The sequence below is a fragment of the Haliotis cracherodii genome, unplaced genomic scaffold (assembly GCF_022045235.1).
Source record: "Haliotis cracherodii isolate W230 unplaced genomic scaffold, xgHalCrac1.p SCAF_24, whole genome shotgun sequence".
NCBI lineage: Eukaryota > Metazoa > Mollusca > Gastropoda > Lepetellida > Haliotidae > Haliotis > Haliotis cracherodii.
The window spans coordinates 5,053,025-5,079,843 of NW_027266280.1; the positions used below are offsets into that span (position 1 = coordinate 5,053,025).

Consider the following 26,819-nt stretch of genomic DNA (forward strand, 5'->3'; position numbering starts at 1 on the left):
ATTTTAATAACGGTTTTCTTTACTAGAATGGCAGAGGTGCAATGCCACCGACAGCTGTACGGAGAAACCTTTCCTGCTGACCAAAAACACAGGTGGTACTGGAGTTGTCGTTGAAGGAACGTTTGGTTACTATGGAGATGGCAGCTACATCGAAAGCTGGAATCAAGATCGAAGACACGCATCAAGCAGGAAGATATTCTTGGAAAGAGAGAAATGGTTAGATTCGCAAACACGTGCTCTGATAGTGGAAGCTTCCTTGTACAACCCAAACGTCCGTCTGTTTACCCGGCTTCAGGTGTTGTTTGAGTTCCCAACACTTGGTGACGTACAATTCGCCATTGATGCCAAGACAGCAAGACTCTATCCATACGTGAACGTCTGGGACTATTTGATCCTTCTGTTACAAGTCCTTTTTGCCTTGACTGTGCTGATCAGAATGTGCAAGTTCTGTCATTCAGCGTGCTGTTCCAGAGAACGAATGTCAAGTTTAAGCACGTGTGTGTTTGTTTTTGAAATGTTACTGTCAGCCTGTGGAATGATTGTGTATGGAGTGAAGATTGACCGGACTATTTTCGTAGTGGAGGAAATTCACAACAACCCAGGTAAGCTTATCAATTAATTTACAATCGGTCTACGATAATAATTGGCTTAATTGTCTTGGAGGTCAATGACGCCAAATTTGGCTGTGCAGAATAAATGGCTTCGAATAAGATTCTCCATGACCATACTCGAATATCATCAGTACCCATGACAACATAGCCACGCCAGCTTCGTGTCAGAAATGGCGTCGCCAACCACATCTCTCTTATCACTAGCTTAGTACATAATATATCTCCCTCTGGTGCTTGGAGTCATTGAGTGAATGAGTATGGTTTTACGCCGCTTTTAGCAATATTCCAGCAATACCACGACGGGGGACACCAGAAAGGGGCTTCACACATTGTACCCATGTCGGGAATCGAACCCGGGTCTTCGGCGTGACGACCGAACGCTTTAACCACTAGGCTACCCGACCGCCCCATCTGGTGCTTGAAACCAACATCCAATAAAAATGCTTCTTCTGAGCGAGAGTTTGGCTTAGATGTACATTCAAAATCGCCTTGTATTTAAATGAATTGCAAGACCTTTTGTAGCTGCAAAACAAATTTCTGAGTACTAAGACGGGGGAGGGATGTCCTTATCCCACATAACGCTCTGATTGCACTTGAGACGGCACGCAAACATCGAGACGGGTACTGGTGATTTGGCTGCTTGTTTGAATGAAAAAGATAATTAAATGTAATTTTGTTGGACATCTTATTTCATTATATTTTTTAATGTAGAGGAGCATCTATCAAACCAATTAGATCCAGGATATGATAATAATAGAATGGAGATACAATACAATGAAATGTATGTGACCAACAATTTGCTGAAACGCCCTTGGTCTACGGAATTGCTGTTCAAAGCGGAGTAATCGCATTGGGGATTCTGGGTTTAAGTTGGTTCCCAACAACCCATGCCTGTCGTAAGACTTGGTTGATTGTCTGCCATCGCACCTCGACGGCGTGGATAGTGGCTCAAAATACCAATCACTGTAACGTTTGTTCCGATACGAGTATTTACAGGCCGCTCTCGAATAGCATGAATTTTGCTGGATGCTGCGTTAAACAACAAACAAACGAATAAAGCTGCGTTAAACCAGACCATATTCATGCACTCACTCAATACTATTTACACAGTGGCGTTAAACACCTCACACCTGCATCACTGCCAGCCCTCCTCCCACAGTATCGTCAGGGAGGCGACTAACGGGAACGGTAGGTCAGGCTCCCTGACTTGGTTGAAACATGTCATCGATCCCAATTGCATGGGTCAATGCTCATGATGTCAATCACTGGATTGTCTGGTCCAGACTCGATTATTTACAGACCGCCGTCATATAGCCGGAATAGTGCGGCGTTAAACAACAACCAACCAACCCACATTAAGCTGACACGTCTTTATATAGCTGGAATATTGTAAAAGCTGCGTTTAACCAAACTCACTCACTTAAACGATGGTTATAGTTATAACTTGTTTGCCCCGGAAGACTATTACCAACCATAAGTAACATCTAAAACAAGCAAAAAAAAAAGTATAATGGTACGTCTGCATTAACATTCATCGTTTGGTACGTGTCCAGGGTGTTTACGACATTTACATTACGCTTTCTTACTTTTTCAGAAAATTACATATCGTTTGACTTAGTTCATCTGTTGGATGAAATCTACAGATCCTGCCTCGGACTGGTCTTGTTCATACGGATGCTGTTACTTCTGCAGCCTCTGTCTCTCAACTATAACCTATTCCTCATGCGGGCGACTCTTCTGTCCTCCAAGAAGGAGCTGTTTGCGTTTTTACTGATTCTCGCCATTGTCGTCACAGCATTTGCATCCTTCTTCTACCTTCTGGAAGGACCAGTCACGTTTGACATAAGAACAGTGTACCATTCCTACATGGCTCTGGTGGAATCTCTCCTAGGGCTGGTCCGATCTCGACAGCTGCTGTTTTCGGAGTCCGGGATTGAGGTTTATATCAAACAGACTATGTTCATATGCTTCTCTTTCACGGCCACAATGATTCTCATGAATATTGGCGCCAGCATCCTAAACATTGATATGTCGTCGATTAAGGGTCATAAGGACTTTAAAGTTGGTCCCGAGTTTGATCGCGATTTGAATGAATTCCTTTGGAAGGCTGTGGAGGAAATGTTGAAGAAGTGCTCGCCAAGGAGTCAACAAGGATTTGATGCTACCGTCCACCCGTGTGAGTAAACATTCTTTGTGTTTTTGTCGATATGTTTGTTTGTTGGTTAACGCAGCACCATGCAAAGTTTCAGTTCCACGACGGAGGTCTGGGCCCAACAATCCAGTGATTAAAATCACGCGCATCGATCTCGCAATCGGTTGGTTGGCTTCTTTGTTGTTTTACGCCGCATTCAGCAATTTTCCAGCTATAAGACGGCGGTCTGTAAACAATCGAGTCGGAACCAGATAATCCAGTGATTGATATCATGAGCATCGATCCACGCAATTGGGATCGATGACGTGCTTCAGTCAGCGAGCCTGACCACCCGATCCCGTTAGTCGCCTCTTACGACAAGCAAAGTCGCCTTTTACGTCAAGCACGGGTTGCTGAAGACCTTTACTACCCCGAATTTTCACGGGTCTCAATTGGGATACGATGACATGCATCAATGAAGTTACCGAGTCTGACCACCCGAACCCATTAGTCGTCTTTTATGACAAGCATAGTCGTCTTTCACGGCTTGCATGAGTTGCTGAAGACAAATTCTAACCAGGGAAAGGTTCTTTGCTGGAGTACGTGTGTAAGTTGGGTGAACCGCGGGGTTGAAAAGAATTCAGCTATGTTATGATCACTGCGTGCTAGTTCAATGTAGGAGGAAAGCCCAGATGGATGCAGCGATGCAGCGATTAAGCATCCAACAAACGAGCGCGGGATTGTACTGACAAATCAATGGTTATATACAGGGGAATTGTACGAAAAGAATCGTTTGAGAATGATTCTGTATGGTAGCTTCGCTCGACAATATCCCTTCTGACCCGGATACCCGGCGAGGTTAAATGCCTGTTTTATATTTGCTTGCATGTCCTTTTCATGTTAAGCCTTGCAGAATGCCATATGTCCCGTAAGGTGGCACAGTCAGTGAGTGAGTATGGTTTTACGCGACTGTTAGCAATATTCCAGCAATATCGCGGCGGGGGACACCAGAAAGAGGCTTCACAAATTGTGCCAATGTGGTGAACCGAATCAGCGTGACGAGCGAACGTTTTTTCCATTAGGTTACCCAGCCCCTGTCCCATGAGAATCCCGTGAAAGAATAGCATAGTTATAGAATAATGTATGTCGTACTTATTTAACTTGACATTCATCGCTCGCCATATCGTTTCTGAATACCACTACCATGGCATTATTGTAATGGTACTCAGAGCAATGACATTCACTATCTCACCACAATTTTCATTTAACAGCAACCATTAAATTAAAATGTATTGACTTTTATATAGACGTTCAGGCGCATGCCGCCATTACTGGTCGAGTCATTATTCATGCTATTGCTACCGTGCGGTATGAGGCTACAAAACATAATCTATCCGTGAAGATTATGGTAGAATAGGTCTTCAGTAACCCATGCTTGCTGTGAAAGGCTACTATGCTCGTCGTAAGAGGCGACTAACGGGATCGGTTGGTCAAGCTCACTGACTTGGTTGATGCATGTCATCATATCCCAATTGCATAGATCGATGCTCATGATGTCAATCACTGGATTGCCTGGTCCAGACTCGATTATTTTAAGACCGCCGTCATAGAGCTGGAATATTGCTGAGCGCAGCGTTATACAAACAAACAAAACATGAACATATCTTATTGTTGTGATTGGATGTTGTGTAGGTTTTGTTCCAACCATGTTTAAAGAATGAATATAATTGTTTATGGTCATAGGATATTATTGTGTCTCATTTTCTGTTCTAAAGTATCAAGGCAGTGTGTCGAGGATGGTATATCCATGGGTGAAAATACATACGAGATCAACAGCAAGGTACAGTCATATGTATTTAGTTGGTCAAATGGCGATACACACGCCTTATTGCATACGTTTAGATGTTTACACTGTTGCATACATATATACATATACTTGAAATATGTATGAATGTCTTATAAAAATATAACTACCTGTGAAGATCCGGGGTAGAATAGGTGTTAAACAACAAACAATCAAATATAACGTCAACGCCAGAGAATAACAAGTCTCGATTACCCGACAAAAGAGATTCCATTGGGCGTAAAAGGCAAAAACGCGCTCCCATTCTTAAATTCCACTTAAACCCCAATGGGTAAAGCTTTACGAGTGCCCTGTGGTACTCTTAAAAAATAAATAAAATACATCTTTATCCATGCGCTCTCAGTAGTCATTTAATTTAGTATGATGTCAAACCAGATACATTAAATTTTGATCTTGTTTGTTCTTGAGGATAATATACTAACAATATAATATACCCTCTTTGACACCAGCTCGACAAGATGATGATGACGATTACCAACAGCAATGATGCTGACATACTTCTTGCCCGATCTATCGCGAACAGAGCTATGGTGGAGCTCAACACTGCACAGTCGCGTATCAGGCAGACGGAAGAGGAAGTGTTTATCGTCAAACAAGAGCTCAGTCACCTGCAGGACACCGTCCGTAGACTGACGTCTGAAGAGGACAAGACACCGGTTCCAGAGAAGGCCCAAGTGACGCTCAGGTAAATACTGTGAATTATGGTTGGCTGGTTAGTTTGTTGTTTAACGCCGCACTCAGCAATATTCCACCCATATGACGGCGGTCTGTAAATAATCGAGTCACCAGACAATCCAGTGATTAATATCACGGGCATCGATCCACGCAATTGGGATACGATGACATGCATCAAACCAAGTCAGGGAGCCTGACCACCCGATCTCGTTAGTCGCCTCTTACGACAAGTATAGTCGCCTTTCACAGCAAGCTTGGGTTACTGAAGACTATGATATATTGTGTGTTGTAGCCTCATACCGCGCGGTAGCAATACCTCTTACGACAAGCATAGTCGCCTTTTACACTGTGAATTATGTATATTGTGAGTGAGTGGGTGTCGGATTAATGTGGGAGCAAAGCCCGAAGTAATCCAGGTCTAGGACGTTAACTACTTCGGTGAATCACACGAGCACGGGTATGGTGCGGACAAACCTAGAAACATACTTGCGGCGACGCCGGATTCGAACCACAATCATAGGTTTCTGGAGTTCCTAAGGGACGCAATTTCGGCGCCTTTGAAGACTGGACCACCCCTGTCCTAGCACTGGTTTGAAATATATATTTTAGTTATACCACGTCTTGTCAGCTTGAAGTGGAAGGAAAGCCCTAAGATATGCAGGTCTTAGACGTTAACCTCTTTCTTGAAACCCACGAGCACGGAATGGTTCTGACAAACCTGGAAACAAAATCAGTGTGAATTCTTGGATTCGAACCCACGATTATTTCTGGCAGGCCCTTGGGAGGCATTTGTGCAAAGCAAATTGCATTATGATTTGAATTATTACAAACTATGCTGTGTTGCCGTTCGGAATGTCGATTCGAGGAAACCTGGAAACTTCCTATCAAGTATCCGGTGAATTCCGCCTCCCCTGTCATCTTGTTATATGTCTTCGAATTTCAGAAAATGGGAAGAAGTGTTTCTATTCCAACTTCAATCGAATTACTTGGGTCACATGCAGTGTTACAATAAGGGCGACAGAACCATTTCCATAATTATAAATACGGAACGTCAATGCCAGGGAATAACCAGTCTCGATTATCCTCCCAAACAGATTCCACTGGACGTAAGAGGCAAAATAGCGGTGAAAATAAGTATTGTATAAATGGTTCACTGAAACAATATCAATCAATACTTTATTCAATAGGAAGGCCGTCGCGAGGCCCATGTACATGTAAACAACAGTCTACAGGTACAGTAAAGTACGGTTATAACGAACTCAAAGGGACTACTAATTTTAGTTCGTTATAACCGTAGTTCGTTATAAGCATATATACAGCATAACTAAAGCAAATAGTCGGGACCAAAACGTAAGATCGTTATAGCCGTCAGTTTGTTATAAGCGTGTTCGTTATAACCGTAGTTTACTGTATTGTAATGGCAAAATACATCATTTTAAACATTGTTGAACAAATACTTTTTTCTTAGGCATAGCGGTTTTATTTGTTCTGTACCGAAATATGAAATACGTCTTCATTTTTGACTGCCGGGTGTTTTGCGGCATGGAACACTGGAATGAGGCAGACGTCTTCAGACGTATTCAACTTCTGGATCATACTCAATACGAATTGTGGTTTTGAACCCACGATTAACAGATTCTGGTACTATTAATTGCAATTATACATTATATTGCAGCGTCGATGACACGACGGGCAGAGCATGCATGATGTTTCAAATAACATCAACGTCCCCCACAACAGCCGAGGATGTGGAAGTATGTGACGTCACAAACACGGAAACGGGCGCTCTTATAATGGGCATGCGCACTCTCTATGGAAAAGTCTACAAGTGTCAGTCCTCAATGGGGCTTGTGGTGAGGAAATGTGTGGTTACAACCGTTTGCAGTGCTTCAACAATCTGCCTTTATACACTATATTGAAGCACCATTGTATATGCCGAGCCGTCTTATATTGCAGATATTACAATCATTATTATTTGCATATCAATGTAAGCGAATGAGTATGGTTTTACGCCGCTTTTGGCAATATTTCATCAATACAGCGGGGACAACAGAAATCAGCTTCACATATAGTACCCATTTAGGGATTCGAACCCGACCTTTGACGAGGCGGGCGAACATTTTAATCACAAGGCTACCCACCACCCGATCGTATTGAAATGACTGCATATCATAATTCATGGGATGCCTATGGGTAGACTAGAACATTTGGATCGTTGATACTGAAATATACGAATTGGGACGATTTCTGTGAGCACACAGAATTTCAGGATTAACAGAGGGTCATTGTATCCCTACAGTGTAACGTTGGTTGTTGGTTGGTTTGTTGTTTTCTGCCGCACTCAGCAATATTCCAGCTATATGACGGCGGTCTGTAAATAATCGAGTCTGGACCAGACAATCAAGTGATTAATATCATGAGCATCGATCCACGCAATTTGGATCGATGACATGCATCAACCAAGTCAGCGAGCCTGACCACCCGATCCCGTTAGTCGCCTTTTACGTCAAGCATAGTCACCTTTTACGACTTCTTTGCCACGGGACAATTGATGTCGAGCCGCAGTAGTTCAGTTCAAGGTGGTGCGAACTACGAACCCGGGGTGACCACCAAACCTGGCGTTGTCACTAAAACGACAACATTCTGGGCAAATATTGTTTCTGGGGAGAATCAAGAAACTAAATCTTTAGCTTTTGGGCACAGTTAGGCGATTCTGGAGCGACATCTGGACACCAATTCTGACAACTATTGTTTCGGTGTTTATGACCTCCGACTGCAATACTGAATAACTGACAAAACAGGATTTTACATCGTTTCATGACATTGTTCTTCAACAGAAGCAGCGCGTAAATCTGCAGTTCCTTATTGCCAAAGATCCCCATCCATATGAAGACGCCATTATCGCCATTCGGTCAGAACACTCCAAGAAGTGGAAGTTCATCAAGACAACAACCACTACTGCAAAACCCTGTGTAAGTAATACGCATTTTATCCTATTCAAATATCTATCAATATCGTTATCACTTAATTGTGTGTTTTTTACGAATAACGATAATAATTTATTTTTTACAGAGGTATTTAGTGTTTATAGACTTCATAGTATGGGTTTCCTTGCAAGTTTTTGCTTTGTTAAACTGACGATTGTAGTTCAGGGCCATAAGCCTAAGACTTGGTTTAGGAATTATACTCAGGCAAAAATGAAAATACAGACACTCAGATCGGACTATATCGTATTTCAGATAAAACGTCCGGCATTGAAATCGACCTCAGATTCCGATACACCCTGTTACTGCAAATAGTAGAGTCAACTTCTTGTGTAACACAAATAGTCGGTATGACGTGCCAGTATCTTTCCCCCAATATATCATATTGATTAGTTGATTTGGCTGGACCCCCTTCAAAGATTATTATTTTTGTTTTTGACATATTAACATTTAGCTCCATTTTAAGCAATATTGATTAAAGGAATCTAATGATTTTTGTAATCCAGATTGGCTTTCGCTATTTATGACCGTATCGTCTGCATGGAGTAATACTAAAATATGTAACCATACTGTGATGTCATTTCCTGATATACAATCAATTAGATCCCTTGGCATCCTTGTTTTGTAAGATACGGTTCAAGATCATTTAAAAAATATTGAAAACAGTAGTGGTGATAGATTTTCACCCTGTCTGACACCGGATTGACAAGAGAAATACTCCGATTCTGCATTATTTGATTTTACCGCTGATTTAATATTACTGTACATATTTTTAACTAAAGGTAGAAATCGGCCCTCAATTCCAATGTTTTGCATTTTAGACCACAGTCCTTCTCTCTAGACAGTATCAAATGCCTTTGTAAAATCTATGCACGCACAATAAAGGTTTTTTTGACAGTTTCAAAATATGCATCAACGAATGGATAACGAATATATTATCCGCAGTTTGAAATTGTTTCCTAAAACCCGACTGTGTTGGAGTTAGGATATTATTGGCATCTAGAAATTTTGTCAGTCGTTCGTTTAGGATACTGGTGAATAGTTTTCCGAAACAGCTAAATATCGTAATAGGCCTATACGCGTTTGAATCAAATGGATCACCTTTATTTTTTAAGATGGGTTTTATAATTCCCTACAGCCACGTTTCAGGGATTACACCACATGAGAGGAAATATTCCAAATATGGTGGGGCAAGGACTCCAATGCTATCTATTATATGATCATTCTCGACATAATCTAGCACGGAGGCCTTATTTCTTTTAAGTTTTTTTGCAGCTTTTAAACTTTCTTCAGAATCATGGATTTTTTTAATCAAGTTTTTTTTATAGAAGGAATTAATATCAGGAGCTCTCGGATTTGATTCTTTCTTACATTTTGTTAGGATTTTCTAAATAAGTTTAGGAGAGTGGTGAAGATTTTGGCGAAAAGTCTTATTTAAATTGTCTTTATATTTACGTATATTCCTATCCATACATTTCTTGTAAGCCTTTGCTTTTTGGTGATATGCCAATTTATTAAATTCTGTTTTCGATTTTTTAAGACGCCGTTTTGCTTTATTAAATTTCTTACGCGATCGTTTATACGACAAGGTTTATCTTTCTTCAAATGTGCAGCGTTAACAAGCACGTGCGCAATTTCATTCGCGAGTCTGTTTAACTCGACGGGTCGCCGTGACCTGTCTGTGCTTCGTGCACAGTTTTCATCATTTTTTTTGTCTGTTCAACATGTATACTCTTTTCGTATATATCCGATTTATCAAGGTTGTAATGTTTGGGTTTGTTAGTGGTATTTGTATAGATGCATGGTAGGCCTTTACTGGATTTCTTACAGGAGGTTTGACTGCGCTAAATGTAAAGGTGAGAGGGCAGTGCACGTCTGAGTAGACGGGTGAGTAGTCAATTATATTAAAATCAGAAAAGTGCGGAAGGCACATTTGCGATATAATAACATAGTCGATAACACTGTTATCCATACAGGTTGTTTTACCTATCATTTTATTTTTTCCTAGCCTGCAATTACCAATAAACATATTTCATTTTTTACAGATTTCAATAAGTTTAAAGCCAAAGTTATTTTTTCTTGTTTTGTCCTGTGTTGCTCTCACGCGTGGCAACCCAAGTTCATCGAGCACAGATTCAGGGTTAAGTCCTGATCTTAATTCATAAAAATTCTTCAATTATGTATTCGTCAAGAATTTCGTACTCGCATAGATTATTTGTCCGGGCATCAAAGTCCCCAATGAAAATGACATACTCACTTTTTGTCATAAGATTAATGATTGATTGCTCAATTTCATAAAACATATCGTTTGTAATATACTTTGATCCTTCGGGTGGGATATAAACAGTCCCCAATTAAAGATCCTGATCAAAATTAAAAAGTGTTTCAGTTATTTGTGTGACCAGACATGTACAAAGAAGTGCATTTGTTTTCTTAAAGCCTGCCATCAAAGGACAGTACAAATTCTAGAAGCGTATCTCTTATTTATGTTAAAACGAGCTTGAAAAATACACTAAGATCAGATTCTTTAACAGGAGCCCGTTGCAATTGCTTGCGGTTTGTGAACGTCACTATTTACGGCAACCACGCTCACGCCATGGGTTTTCAAACCAGTGAACACACAGACCGCGGTGTAACGTTGAAATTATTCTGAGCGAATAACCCCGAACATCTATCAAGTTACCATCAAGAACGTGAAGGTCCGAGCAGCACGCCCTGAAATGTCTGCTGTCTGGATACTTCCTCCTCTCAACTTGTCCAGTTACGTAACAAAATGCATCCACGTTACCATCAATCACGCAGAGATTAAATTGATCACATAAATAGTGACTACTAAACAAGTTCTCATCAGATACCGTTTTCTTTTATAACAATGAGAGTATGTTGCTAACGAAATCGTTAGATACCTTTGGAAATACACGAGTTGTATACACACGGTAACTACCCGCGATGAGTGTAGTAATTTATATATTACTTACTTGAACTTTGCTCAGTCGAAATTTAGAGCTGGAAATGGATGTTTTTGTTTGTTTTGTTTGTTGTTTAACGCCGCAATCTGCATTATTCCACCTATATGACGGCAGTCTGTAAATAATCAAGTTTGGACCAGACAACCCAGCGATTGAAATCATGAGCACCGAGTCAGCAAACCTGACAACCCGATCCCATTAGTCGCCTCTTACGACAAGCGGGTCGCTGAAGCCCAATTCTAACCCGGATGTACACGGGTCTGTGGGTATGGTCGCCTCTTACGACAAGCGGGTCGCTGAAGCCCAATTCTAACCCGGATGTACACGGGTCTGTGGATATGGTCGCCTCTTACGACAAGCGGGTCGCTGAAGCCCAATTCTAACCCGGATGTACACGGGTCTGTGGGTGTAAGGGTGGCGTATGAATACAACATTCGCAGTTATGATTCCACCATTGTTCTCTTTAGATGCGACTTGGCAAAATAACGTGCGCAATCTCGGTGCAGTGTGTTTGAGTGGAGTCTGCAAGACGAGCGACTCATCGAGGCATGTCACGACGGATGTGTGTTTTCATGCGAGTCAGCAGATGTCTTTTATGAAATGGGTTGTGATTACCGTCAATCTACACCAGCGGAGCACGAATGATTCACAACACGAGATTGCATCGGTTGCCATGAGGACACTTCTAACGACTGTCCTTCGTTCCAAGGGGCGCTACTCTCATTTACAACACGAAGTTCAAGGTCGCAAGCAGACGCTGCGATGAATGTTGTGATGACCTTTCGACGGAGTGTTTTGATTCTTAGTTATGCTGTAAACCGTTATAATGCCACGATACTTGCACAACACCAAACAAAAATGAGAGTCCGTATACACTCGCTATTTCAAACGTAGTCCTACCTTAAATCACAGGCAGCTGCAAAAACTAACGGACCTGACATATTCGCGTAAACTATAGGTCAATAATCCATTTTTGAAATGCATGCGTTGTGTGTCTTTGCGTCTCCGGTGTTGTTTGAAAACGGGAATACATTATCCGTCTAGGTTTTTGGTTTGTTGATTAACGCCCCACTCAGCAATATAATATATTTATACAATGTAAAAAATCCAGTCTGGATCGATGACATGCATCGACCAAGTCAGCGTGCCGGACTATCCGATCCCGCTAGGCTCCTCTTAAGACAATCATAGTCGCCTTTTATGGCAAGCATGGGATGCTGAAGACCTATTCTACCCGGATCTTCACGGGTCTATCCGTCTAGGAGTAGAGATGACATTGCAGAGTGCAGTTGCTCCAGTGCTAACAACGCCACCTTCGAAATACCAGCTGATTGCAAAAATATCCCCTTTCTCACGTGTTGTTATAAAAGCACTGTTTAATAAAGGCGTATTGTTATCAAGCGGGTGATCTCTTCACGGGTGAATAATAAATATATGTCCAGATGTTGACGTGACCAATGGAAACGTACTTGTTTGTGGCGGGGTCACAGAATGAGTCGCTTTACTGATGTTCGAGCTCTGATGTTGTGAGCTTCTTGTCTGTTCTGTATGGTCTGGTCACAGAGATCATTTCGTCGAGGCAAACTAGCAGGACTTGAGAAACGATAACGGCTTGCACTTGTTCTACCTTTCCGAGGAACTTCATAGGTGGTTCCTGTCATCGTGTGAATTGAAACATTAAAACGTGGTATAACCAGAGGCCCACTCGCGTTCATTTTGTGTCAGTCATGGGATTTTCTCCCTCGGTTGTCTTGTCAATACATACACACTTTAACAATCCCATGGAAACCATGGAAACCATGCAACTGAGTTGCGACATGCCTTTTCCAAGTATTCATGTACAATAAACTACGTTTGTTACGAACACGCTTATAACGAACTGATGGATATAGCGAACTTACTTTTTTGTCCCGACTATTTGCTGTAGTTATGCTCTACATATGCTTATAACGAACTACGGTTATAACGAACTAAAATAAAATGTCCCTTTGAGTTCGTTATATCCGTAGTTTACTGTGTTTCTACTCAAGGTCGTATAAATACATGCAGCACACGTGATTGGCACGTGCATGAAGAAGTGTTGTGTTTGGAAACACAACTAAGCATCAATGAAATTAGTTAATGCTTCTTTTTAAAAACTCAGATTTAACTATGAATACACAATGCCATTTAGAAAGTGATCAAACGTTACAAATGTAATATGGGGGCCGCACAAATGTACATTTGTCAGAGGAGAACGCAAAGTACGTGATCTAAACTACCAGTTATGGAAGCCACGAGGTCTGAGTGGGTTAGATTGTTGACTTTGTGTGGTTGCGATTTGGTGCTTCACTCTGAGAGCGTGGGTTCGTATCACAGATGGGATTCAACCCCCAAAAGTACTAAGATTTGTACTAAGGAAGTGTTATCCTAAATATAACATTTGTTTCAAATTTTACTAGATTCAAATTATCAAGCCATTATACCGTTGAAGGAGTTCAAGTGAGAGGATGTAAATCAATTACTTTGCTTGAATACTTTGTTGCAGTTTGAATTTCATTTTCAGGATTCTGGAAATGGAGGTGAAGGACTCATGGTTGCTTGTTTAAGCGACACTCTTCCAGATTACATTGCATGTGTCTCGGAGCCGAAAGCTTTCGTTCAGTCCGTTACGCCATCTGGTGGCGAGTTTTCACTTCCGTTTGAGTCAAGGTCAAGGTTCTTCTATGAGCGAGGATGTGTAAATGCCCCCTGTGATGTGACGATTAAGGTTAGTGTTTCTTACACAGTAATCACCAAGGTATCTGAAGTAATCTCTATTGTAGAGGGGATGCGATACCAGGATGGGGGTGACTTCACTCGAAGGCCGCATTGAGCAATATTTCAGTTAAATGACGATATGTCAGCTTGATGTGAGAAGATGAGGTGAAATGGAGTTAAACGTTTCGTCAAGATTAGTGCAATTAAATAGCGACGTGCATGCATGTGTGTGTGGCTGCTTGTACTAGTCCAGACTGATGCTGATTTATAGTGTTAGCACACTGAGATACCATGCCGCAGTTTTAACATGAATACCCCACTCAGACACAGTATACAGACTCCGAACCGATCAGTTTTAGCCCCTTAATGCCAAGCGCCAGACAGGGTAACAACTTTTGGTATGAAGCGGCCGGGAATCCAACCTCGGACCTTCCGTTGTCCAGGCGGACGCGCTACCACTAGACCCAGGAAGCTGTCTCGTGTGAGAGAAAAAAATATCCTGATACATATCTTGGGACCCGTGAAGATCCGGGGTAGAATAGATCTTCAGCAACCCGTGCTTGCCGTAAAAGGCGTCTATGCTTGTCGTTAGAGGCGCCTACTGGGATTGGGTGGTCAGGCTCGCTGACTTGGTTGATGCACGTCATCGATCCCAATTGCGTGGATCGATGCTCATGATATCAATCACTGGATTGTCTGGTCTAGACTCGATTATTTTCAGACCGTCGTCACATAGCTGGGATATTGCTGAGTGCGGCGTTAAACAAACAAACAAACAAACAAACAAACAAAGCATATTGCTGACGTTTATTACATTGGTGAGACTCAGGAGCACGACTGTAGTGCTGGGAAACCAAGGGAGCAGGGAGAATCTGAGATCTGAATGCACGGTCACAGGATCATGGCACGGCTACGGGGCGCAACTCGGCACGACGAATTTATCCGTCAGATTCTGTATCAATACAGATTTGTAGGAGCTATAAATGAACAAAGTCATGATAAGGTTAGGTGGTCAGTATAAATAAATGTCGAATCAGTCGACCTACATGTTTGCCTAGATGAATGAAACAATGCAAGATAATGATCCTGTCGCCTCTTTTGTCCCTTAAGAAAAATCTCCAAAGTTGGACTGCCTTTTATCCCCGTCCGCTTTGATCCACACAACGCTTATTGAAGCAGAACATTTTCCCCAAACACCAATCTCATTTTCTGTTTTTGTATTTAATTAGATCATGGTATTGTTTCGAATATATTCCGTAAACAAAATGAAGAAAAGGGACAGCCAGACCGAGTAATTGTGTACATTGTACATATGAGGTACAGGGGATATTCTGTGCTCCGGAATCGAACCCGTAAAGATCCGAGAAAGAATAGGTCCCATGCTTGTCATAAAAGGCGATTATGCTTGTCGTTGATGCATGTCATCGTATCCGTGGATTGATGCTCATGATATCGATCACTGGATTGTCTGGTCCAGACTCGATTATTTACAGACCGCCGTCATATAGTTGGAATGTTGCGTTAAACGACAAGCAAACAATCAAACAAAATCTACCGTAGTTGTTCGTGACATGTTCACCTTCCTGTTCCCCACACACAGCTGATACCACGGCCTCCCGTCCCCATTGTTCAGATGATCCCCGAGGGGAACCTCATGTGTCCTGTCAAGGTGGAGATTCCATTTCTGTCAGACAACTATGAATACAGTAAGTATTTACTTTGTTAATAGTTATGGTAACTAATGAAATGGTATGACGACTATTGAGGAATACATTGTAATGGAAACATTGTCTGTACATTTCGATGTTTCCAAGTCCTGGGCCCATTTGCACAAAGCGATCTTAGCGCTACCACTATTGTAAGCTTGTGTAAAGTATAGGCGTTACGATCATCTTAGGGCTAAGATCGCTTTGTGCAAATTGGCCCTGATCATAATGATCGAACAGTTGGAAAAATTCGGGTACTCCACCAGTTAATGAGTAATTTCCATTCGCCCACTCTCACCTGAGTGAGTGAGTCTGTGGGTTTGGGTGAATGAGTGAGTAAGTGAGCGAGTGAGTTGGTTTTAAAAGTATTACACGGCTGGTCTAATATGGGAGGAAAGCCCGAAGTAATGCAGACGTTTACCACTTTGGTGTGAATCCCAGGAGCCCGGGCATTGTGCTGAGAAACCTTGAAACACAATCGGGGCGAAACGGGATTCGAACCCATGAAACGTCTCGGTTGTGTCGGAGGGACGCAACGTTACACAGCGAAATGTGCTCCTTAGACGACTGACCAGAAATACCAAAGTGTAAATGATGAATGTTCACGCGATACTGTATATCTTTCAATAAGTTGTGGTAACGTAAATATTTCTCGTCAGATCCTGAGTCCGCCTGGCTTGTTCTGAGCAGCACTTCCGACAACCAGTGGTGGAAGGCCCCGACACAGATAGCGGTGGAGCGCTCTATGGTGATATTCCAGGCATATGTTGGTCCAGCAGGGTAGGTCAAACTAAACTGAGGGGCTGAACAAAGTATTCACTTGAAAATCAGAATTGAACAAAATATTACAACATTATCAGAAAGTGTATAGGCTGCAAACGGAAGCAAAAACACAGCAAATCTAAGGTTCAAAACACAACACTGACAACAGTGTCAAACACGACACCTTCGAAAATACATTTCTTGTTTGTTTCATTTTAAGCCACCATTAAACACGGTATATACGTTCTTTTGCCAGAACAAAAAACCAACAGGACATTGGGGCTGAGCAATATACACATTCGTGCACAGATGTACCAACTGTCTATAAGAACAGGACCCACTTGCACAAAGTGATCTTGGCACTACAACTATTGTAAGCCTATGTTAAAGTATGGGAGTTACTATCATCTTAGCGCTAAGATCGCTTTGTGCAAGTGGGCCCAGGTACTTTAGCTTCTATAGCACCCAACGAAGCTCACCAAACAGCATCATAAAATAGTATTATTAAATAGATGTATCAGAATATGTATGATGCATTGTTGAATACCTCCTCGAACGAACTAAGTGAACTGGCCTCGTCACATCCTTTAACCTTTTATACGGTATACTGGGTAGACACTGGGTGTGACCATATATCTTGCAGTTACTATTTTTTCGCGTTACGGGCCCCTGTGGTTCATACTTCAAGAAAATTGATATATATATATACATGCTGATTCAGTTATTAAATATGATACTATTTTAATATGCTGTTTGAAGTTTGGTCAGATTCATTTTTTGTTATGGAAGGTATAGGACCTATTCTTATAATTAAATATTTATTTCATAACTTATGGGAAACATAGCCACGCAAAGACACGTACATATTTATATAATAATATTATTTTTAGTCCATGATAGATAGCATGCTAAAAGTGCACTATGATTAGCTTGGGCAATAAAGACGTGTGCACACGACTTTCAATCTCAGCTCCCAGGGGAGTATACAACCCATAGTGCCTTTATGACCCTGGAAGGCTAACAATTACATTTCTATCTCATTGATGGCGCCAATACAGAATACATTCATTTTAAGTGTTCTTTCCATACATTTCCAGCATACGGATATCATTTTGCCCGAAGGTGTCTGAGCTTCAATGGGTAAGTTGATTCCTCGTCTATAGTAGGGCCAACTGATCGGAAACTGCCGCTGTTCATGGTTAAACATTAATGACGAGAGTAGGTCAAACGTGATGGACGTCCGTTCTGCTGAACCGACGCTGGACATTTTCTTATGAATAATCAGTGACCTCACTATAGCTCCAAATTCATTCCAAACACAACGCGTGAGCGAATTTGAGCGATATACGAGTTTGATTCATCCAGTTAGGAACATTGTAGGTTTGGGTCCATTCGACATAAATGTATCTCTAAACATGTTGACATACAATATATCTCTAAACCTGTCGACATACAATATATCACTAAACATGTCGACATATAATATATCTCTAAACATGTCATCATACAATGTATCTCTAAACATGTCGACATACAATGTGTCTCTAAACATGTCGACATACAATATATATCTCTTTACAGATAAAACGTGTCCACGGAGGGAAACCGTCAGGTAAGTTTGTCCTACATACAAATAAAAGCGACAAAACCTTTTCCATGTTCATCAGAAAAATATACTAAAACAAGGGTCCATTGTGCGATTTCGACTATGATGGATCATTTTCTATTATTATTGTACCTTGCATCCAACCCGAATAGCAGGGAAGTCCCTTTAACAGTGTGTGTCAGTGTGTCCACAACGTCGTCAGTTGCTCAAAACCAGATTGTTATATGTGCCTTTCAAATCAATGTCCTAACATGGATTATGTGACATTATACTGGACAACTTGGTTCCAAATCATTTGGAGATAAAACCATATGGTTATCATAACTAAATCAGTTGTATAATGTTAACATAGAGGTTTAAATTTTGTGATCTATGAACCTTAACAATGATTGAGATTTGATGAGTTGATTTAATTATGCTGTCTGAAGTATCTGGTCCATGTTTGTTTCGTTTGTTTGGTTGTTGTTTAACGCTGCACTCAGCAATATTCTAGCTATATGACAGCGGTCTGTAAATAATAGAGTCTGGACCAGACAATCAAGTTATTGATATCATGAGTATCGATCTACGCAATTGGGCTACGATGACATGCATCCACCAAGTCAGTGAAACTGACCACCCGACCCCGTTAGTCTCCTCTTACGACAAGCATGGGTTGCCGAAGACCTATTCTACCCCGGATCTTCTCGGGTAATCTTGTCCATGGGGCGATTCCGGACCCACCCTCTCAGAGTGAAGCACAGCGAGGCAGAGTGAGGCACCTTATCGCCAACAGGCACTGACTTAGTGTGCTGGCGAGAACGGGGGTTCGAATTCTGGATGCGACTCAACCAAAAAGTACTTGAATTTGTACTTTTCTAACAAAGTGTTATCCAAGTTAAAACATTTGTTACATTTGACCACTTTCTAAAAGGCATTGTGTATTCAAATAACAATTTATCTTAAGGTTTTGCAAATTGAAAGACATACACTTGACATGGTCTGAAAGACAATGTATTTAGCGTAAACACAATGTCTGGAACCAAAGTGTATACGTGTATTTCCAAGCGTTGAAACAGACACTTAACTCCCGACTATTTATGTAATTAAACATGCCTTCTGTAAAGAATACACAGACTGGTGTCTTCTGGTCGAGTATTTATTGCTACATTTTGACGTGCATCAACAAAATATGTTTCACTATGTATTCCCAGAACTTATAAACCATGACTTCCTGGTTCGACTCTCACAACTGGTTGATAGGGATTGGACAGCGCTGGCGTCATCCCTCGGCTTTTCATATGCTCAAATAACCAAGATGGCATCTGACCACGAAGTGAAAACACAGAGCGAAATAGGTTGCCATATGCTGTCAATGTGGTTTAAACAGATACCTGTGGCAGCGGACAAGGTAGGGCTTGTGAATAACTTTGTGCGTGTGAGTTGTCATTGAATGTATGTGAGCTCTCAAGAGACTAAGTTTTGTCCGGATCAATAATGTGGAATAAATGGTCAGTTATTCATAATTTTGAGTTTTCGATTTTGTTACCAAGAAGTTATCTGCCGACTTCAGATTTCAAATCTCCCCCTGCTATTTCAAAGAAAACAATGGGGACATCATAGTTGATTAATGTCACCCTACTCGTCATAATCTGTCAAATGATGTTTACAGTATGTAAAAACCAATCATATGGATTTTGTTTGTTTTGTTTATTTGTTGTTTTACGCCGCTCTCAGCAATATTCAAGCTATATGACGGCGATCTGTAAATAATCGAGTCTGGACCAGACCATCGAGTGAATGACATCATGAGCATCGATCCACGCAATTGGTACAGATGACATGCATTAACCAAGTCAGCGAGCCTGACACCCTATCCTTTTAGTCGGGTGGTCAGGCTCGCTGACTCGGTTGACGCATGTCATCGGTCCCAATTGCGTGGATCGATGCTCATGATGTCAATCACTGGATGCACATGGATTTTGAACATATAGAGGTATAACTTTTTTCACTTGAGAGTCATTATGATATATTTCACTATTACTAGGTCAAATCTCAAGAGGTTCCCGTCCAACAGGTTTTGTTTGTTTGTTTGTTTTGTTATTGAATCGTATGTTCCCTCTGTTGTAAATCTGCTTGAAATACAACCTGACATGTTTTAACTGTTGTTATAATTATTCAGCATTTGCTTGCGTTATATTTTGTGTGTTCAACGGTGTATATACTGGCACTTGGAAATTGTTGCTTTAGTCACTTTCCTTATCACATGTGTCACATTTCTATAAAACATTATCTATAAAACCTCGTATACATATCATGAACATAAGTACATGGTGCAACTACATGTATGTGCATGTCCATATTGTCTGTCAAAATGTATCTTCCAATTATAATACACCGATCCACTAGGCTCCGCCTCCAGCTTAAGCCACGCCCACTCGGTCAATCTGAGGTGACGTTGAGGCACATCTGACATTGTTCATTATTTACGCATTCGCTAATAACACATTCTGAAAAATTGCGAAGTAATTGCGTTCACAATGTCCAGAGGAGATAATTTCATTGTTTGACATTGTGAAAATGTTCGTTATTTATGAATTAGTATCCTCAGAGCAGGGAACAGCATCCGACATCAGCTTAAAATTCTAACGTTGTAATCCTTGTGTAAATGCCATAAACATAATACACAAATATACTGTGACAGTTCTGACACTATACAGAATTAATTGCTTTTGGGTATAAATCAGAAATACACTTAATGGGTTTTTTAAAGTTTGAAATGAAAGATAAATTTCTGAGGAAATGTTTCTTTAAGTTATGTACTTCAATAATGAACTCTAATACTATTGTATTCTATTGTATTTCGATCTGTAGTTATTTGTTATCAATTTCAAATTTCCTATTGTAATATCTCAATAAGGGGATCAGTCATAATCATTAGTAGATATTTGAAATATCCAAAGTCAGAGAAAAACATCGGCGATGTTCATTGCACTGTGCACGTTAAAGTATTCAACCTCGAGCAAAGACGCTTCTACCAACGGAGAGAATTGTGATATTACTTTTGAAGGATTATCTTCTGTATCATTATCAAATTTGAAAATTGGATGGAAATCAGTCAGTGCCCTAGACAACCAATCTGGAGCCCTCATCACCCACATCATCCGTAAGTGCACTCATGACCTCATTAAGGCCGATCATGTCTATTCTATTGTTGTAAAAACAAAATTCCCTGTAAATGTGCTTCCTCATGAATTAATGAAGCACAAAGTAGTTTTAAGGATATTATTTTGTTACAGTTAAATATTAGGAGTTTGCACTGGACCCTGAATGAATAAATGGCTATCCAGGAACATGTAAATTAATCAAATATTTATTTCGCAAACACATCCCAAAAATAATTACTCCTTTTACATTTACGATTTTTGTAAAATGAACTTGAGGCAAACATGGCTTCAAAGGGCCATTTTCTAGCCTCATTTGCCTAAAAGTAACACAGTCGCATCTGACGCATCAAGCAAAGAAAACGTCGACCGACTTAATGGAATGGTTTGTTTGCTGTTTAACGCCGCACTCAGCAATATTCCAGCTATATGACGACGGGACTTAATGGAATGAATCAATAATGTAAAGGATACCTGTCTGGTACGTCAATCGCTTCAACCCATCAATAAAAAGGTTAAACTTTCAGGAAACCTAAGAACATACCTGTTAGCACCTGCTTTCAGCTTTCGCTGATCGCGTCTGACGCTTTGTAGCCGAGAAGTTGAGATCAATCGCAGATTTGTTAATAACGTTTGTGGATCGGTTTATTGTTGTCATTCATGTGATTATTGTGCTACGTGTTGCTTTGTTACATTGCGACTAACGGGATCGGGTGGTCAGGCTCGCTTGACTTGGTCGATGCATATCATCGTATCCCAAATGCGTGGATCGATGTTCATGATGCCAATCACTGGACTGCGTGGTCCAGACTCGAATATTAACTGAGGACGACGTTACACAAACAAACAAACAAACAAACAAACAAGCATACACAATGGCCCTGTGTGCATGCCTAGAAGCAGGATGACACGAGGAGACCAATATATTTAAATAGACAATAAGGCCAACGTTAAGACTCGATATTCACCTTGAATGTTGCTCGTCATGCAGTCATCCCTGTCCATGGCGCCTCTGTATATGATCGGGCCAGTTAGGCAGATAGATTTCATTGTGACTAGTGACAAAGGTTTGTGTTTGTGTTTACTGAAGTGGTCGGTCAATGTACTGTTTTTCGTTGTCTACAATCAAAACTCAGACATTATAATTATCTGAGGGAAGAAAGACAGTATTGCCTCTGTGAAAACAATCTTGCTGAAAATGAGTATAATTTTTAATGGTATGTGATAAACATACATATATTTGTTCTAATTATATACCAAGGAAGTTTATTGTTATTACTTCTGCTCATAAATTTTATATATCCATGGCAAGTACAAGTGAACATGATATGTTGTTAAAACCTGACCATGCACATGTATTATGGTAATAGCTTAAGAGACAAGAATTACAGTAAACAACAGTTATAACGAACTCAAAGGGACCACTAATTTTAGTTCGTAATAACCGTAGTTCGTTATAAGCATATAAACAGCATATATACACCAAATGGCCGTGACTACAAAATAAGTTCGTTATATCCGTCAGTTCGTTATAAGCGTGTTCGTTATAAACGTAGTTTACTGTAACTATCATGTATTTCTTCTACCAATGTTGGACCAGTGTCGAAGGCGTCAATATGGACCTTCAATTTTACTGAAAAAAGACTAAAGACTATTTATCATTATTATTTGGACATTTAATAAATAATTTTGACTTGTGGCGAATCTTATCCGGTTGAATATCACAGAAATGTGGTGGCTTAAACATGAGAAAATGTGTGAAGATGTCATGTCGTGATCACCGGCTACAATGGGCGAGTTATTCATCATCCCATCATTCACTACAGGCACATTCCTTGAAGCTGGCAATCAGGACACTGGGCCGAACAGATATAAGTGACTGGTTCGAGGCCCGGGAAGTAGCCTACAAAACGGAAATGGCAGACTCTGTGAGAGGTACCTATTATTCTGTCACACCGATGACGCTATGCTTAAAGTTTTATGGTAGACATGTAGAGGACATTGTTCAAGGTATGTTGAGGTAAGCCATTGACTTGCCTTTGCATGTGTTTGTGACGGGTACCTTTTTTACGAATGCCTAGTATCATCACTATTTCATAGTGATTCATAAATACATCCTCATGATACAATCGGAATCGTACAATCGACTCGGCCTTATGCAGAGATTTCTATTGGATGAGGAAAGGTTGTTTTTCGCTTTATATAATTATGCAACCTGCTTGAATAATCGGGTATTTAAAAACCGCCAGGTACTTTGTACAGACAAAGTGTAGACGACAGGTCAGAAATATTTTCGAACTCAATTCCGATCTCTCACAGTTCGCCTACGTCGGTGAGAGTGAGTGAGTAATTTGGCTTTAACGACGCCTGGAATAGTAAATCAGTTATATCATGGCGCGTCAGCCTTTATAGATGAAGAAGAAACGTCGGCACGCTGTGCATCACAGGCTTTTACCAATTCGAAGACTAAATAAGGATAATAATCTTAGTGAATCATGGATTCGAATTGACAACTGCGCCACATGCTCCTTGTATCCATTACCTGATCTAACAACATATATTGTGCCATGAAAAAAAATGATTCATGTTTATGTTTGTATATTCTTTCCAAGGGACCAAAATGGTGAAAGCATTCCACACAGCCGTTCGCCACGACGACTTGTGTAGCGCCTGGCGTCGTCTGGCTGTAGTGCTGGCCCTTCCAAAAGAAGAGATCACTCAAATCGATTGTGCAGCCGCAAGAACCAACAGCGAAAAGCTTTTTGTTATGTTGATGAAATGGTTGAATCTGTACCCTGGTTCAAACTTAAAGACCTTACAGGAGAAGCTGGTGCAAGCAGGATTTCCCCTGGTGGCAAGTAAGTATAATCACTAATTCCACAAAGGTTTGTTTGTTTGTTGTTTAACGCCGCGATCAGCAATATTCCAGCTATATGACGGCGGTCTGTAAATATCGAGTCTGAACAAGACAATCTAGTGATTGACATCATGAGCATCGATCCACTCAAATTGGATACGATGGCATATATCAGCAAAGTCAGCGAGCCTGCCCAGCCGATATCGTTTGTCCCCTCTTACGTCACGCATTGTCGCCTTTTAAGGAAGCATGAGTTGCTGAAGACTTATTCTACCCCAGATCTTCACGGGTCAGCTATACAACGAGTTTGTCTTCTTCGAGAGAAGGGAGGCATGGGTGGCCCAATCGTTGAAGCTGCGTTGTGCCCCTTAGACATGCCAGATATCTATGTTTATGGGTTCGAATTCAAGATTCACCCTGATTATGTTTCTACATTTACCACCGCCATATTAATAGTCGGGGTAAAAGTCCGAAGCCGACATCGCTTCTGGTGAGAGATATATAGCTGGGTCCAAATCCCTGCCTCAAAGATTGATCATAATCCTTAATACAATCAAGAAAGGACCTTTTTATATTCCCAGAATGTATTGGCGACGTTAATATCATGTTGATTCTAAAAAAAGGTTTTGTTGACTTTTTGCTATCTCAAAAAGAACCAAGTTGAATTGTGTCACAACATTTGGTTTTCTTTGTGCACCACTTTCCCACAAACAAACTTTTGGACAAACTTCATTCCTTGATCCATGGTGTTTTTGTTATAAAACGTGGTGACCACAGACACAGTTACATATCTATCTGCAGAGGGTCAAGACAATTTGTCAATAATGAAAGCAAATGCCATCTGAAATTTACTGAGAAAACAAATTGTGAAATGCTGTTACAGTACTTTCTCATTAGTAACAGACCCGTGAAGATCCGGGGTAGAATAGATCTTCAGCAACCCATGCTTGCCGTAACAGGCGACTATGCTTGTCCTAGGAGGCGACTAACGGGATCGGGTGGTCAGGCTCGCGGACTTGGTTGATGCATGTCATCGGTCACAATTGCGTGGATCGATCCTCTTGATATTAATCACTGGATTGTCTGGTCCAGACTCGATTATTTACAGACCGCTGTCATATAGCTGGAATATTGCTGAGTGCGACGTTAAATAACAAACAAACCAATCATAAGGAACATGCCATCTGAAGTTTACTTAGAAAACAGATTGTGAAATGCTGTACTTTCTCATTCGTAATATTTATGCAGTACTTTGGGTTGAGCCACTTAGGCATGAAGTTAGTGATCTGTTTCTTTATGCATATGAATCTCGGATGGGCAAAGTCAAAACAAGGTCATTTGGCCACAAACGAAGTTTTACGTGAGCTTAAGGCATATCGATGATCTGATATCATTCAATAATGGTCAAACAATCATGTGAACGCCGGGTATCATCAATATTTCATAGTGATTCATAAACACATGCTCAGGACACAGTCGGAATCGTACAATCGACTCTGCTTTTATCAGAGAAGTCTTGTGGCTGTGGAAGGGTTTTGTCGCTTATATTTCCCCTCACAGTACTTTTCTGTGGCTGCTTGGACAGTGCTAGCCCACAGAGATACCATACCGCAGTTTAACATGGATACCCCGCTCAGAACCTTATGCTAGTTCCGAGCCAGCTGGCAGGTGATCTCCAAGGGCAACCGCAAATATAATCTTTATAACATCTTTTGGTGATCAAACCATCGACCTTCCGCCCTCCGGAAACACTATGGTGAAAAATGTACCCGTCGTTACTAAGGGCCTGCAAAGTCTGTAATCAACAAATGCAAAGGTGTTTCAATTTAATTTTTAATGCTTTGTTTTCAGAAAAAGTGCAAGCTACCCGGTAACCACAAGACAATTGGAGATGCCAGTCCAGTACCAGATACCCAGTGAAGACGAAAGCAATATGATTGTGGACAAAAGACAATGATACTTACTGTAAACTGTGATATGTTGGATGCATGCGGATTTGATCAGGAACGAACCGTTGAATATTCTGGAGGTAGAGTTGGTGGAGACTTGGGTATTTGTCAGAGACAAGCTATATTGTCGCCCAATGCTTCTAACCATACATTTGTGTTTGTTTTAACGAAGCCGAAATTATGTATTTTTACAACACACATTTTCAGGAGAGCCATATCTTTTTTTGCGAAAATTTAAGAAAATATCAAATTCGTTTTAAAAATACAAATCACATGGTCTGTCCCATATGCATCAACTCTTTGTTATTTCAAAGCGGGGCCACGGGTGGCCCAGTCGTCTAAGGCGCCGCGATTCGCTGTGCAGAGTTGCGTCCCTTGGGCACGCCAGAAACCTATGATTGTGGGTTCGAATCCCGCTTCGCCCCGATTATGTTTCTAGGTTTGTCAGCACCATACCCGTGCTCGTGGGTTTCACCGAAGTGGTAAACGTCTGAGACCTGCATCACTTCGGGCTTTCCTCCCACATTAAGCTGACACGCTGCGATATAACTGGAATACTGTTAAAAGCGGCGTTAAACCAAACTCACTGACTCAATTATTTCAAAGCGACTTTGGGTACAGATGGTGGTACCTTTATCATGTTTGTTGTTAACGTTGTTACTCCAGCTTCATCCACTTCAAGATATTGTGATATATGCGTTTACTGTTACAGTTGTGTCTTTTACATTTACATACGTGCATGCATATTATAGGTTGTAGCAGGATCACGAGGGGTACATGGGGTTTTATGCGTCGAGCGTTAGGTTTTATACCACGTGCCGGA

General features: G+C 41.0%; 1 protein-coding gene across 1 annotated transcript in view; it reads left to right on the forward strand.

Moving 5' to 3' along the window:
• Positions 1–25,974, forward strand: part of LOC139472339 (polycystin-1-like protein 3) — a 71,581-nt gene extending 45,607 nt beyond the window's left edge. Inside the window, exons 19-34 of the mRNA XM_071254801.1 lie at positions 27–602; positions 2,206–2,787; positions 4,518–4,582; positions 5,056–5,291; positions 6,957–7,134; positions 8,119–8,253; positions 13,762–13,983; positions 15,574–15,679; positions 16,339–16,459; positions 17,539–17,581; positions 18,023–18,053; positions 19,241–19,437; positions 20,074–20,103; positions 23,017–23,125; positions 23,803–24,048; positions 25,899–25,974. Coding sequence (XP_071110902.1) covers positions 27–602; positions 2,206–2,787; positions 4,518–4,582; positions 5,056–5,291; positions 6,957–7,134; positions 8,119–8,253; positions 13,762–13,983; positions 15,574–15,679; positions 16,339–16,459; positions 17,539–17,581; positions 18,023–18,053; positions 19,241–19,437; positions 20,074–20,103; positions 23,017–23,125; positions 23,803–24,048; positions 25,899–25,921 — 2,900 coding nt within the window. The 3' untranslated portion in view covers positions 25,922–25,974. The remainder of the gene's footprint in view (positions 1–26; positions 603–2,205; positions 2,788–4,517; positions 4,583–5,055; positions 5,292–6,956; positions 7,135–8,118; positions 8,254–13,761; positions 13,984–15,573; positions 15,680–16,338; positions 16,460–17,538; positions 17,582–18,022; positions 18,054–19,240; positions 19,438–20,073; positions 20,104–23,016; positions 23,126–23,802; positions 24,049–25,898) is intronic.
• The last annotated feature ends 845 nt before the right edge of the window (positions 25,975–26,819 follow it).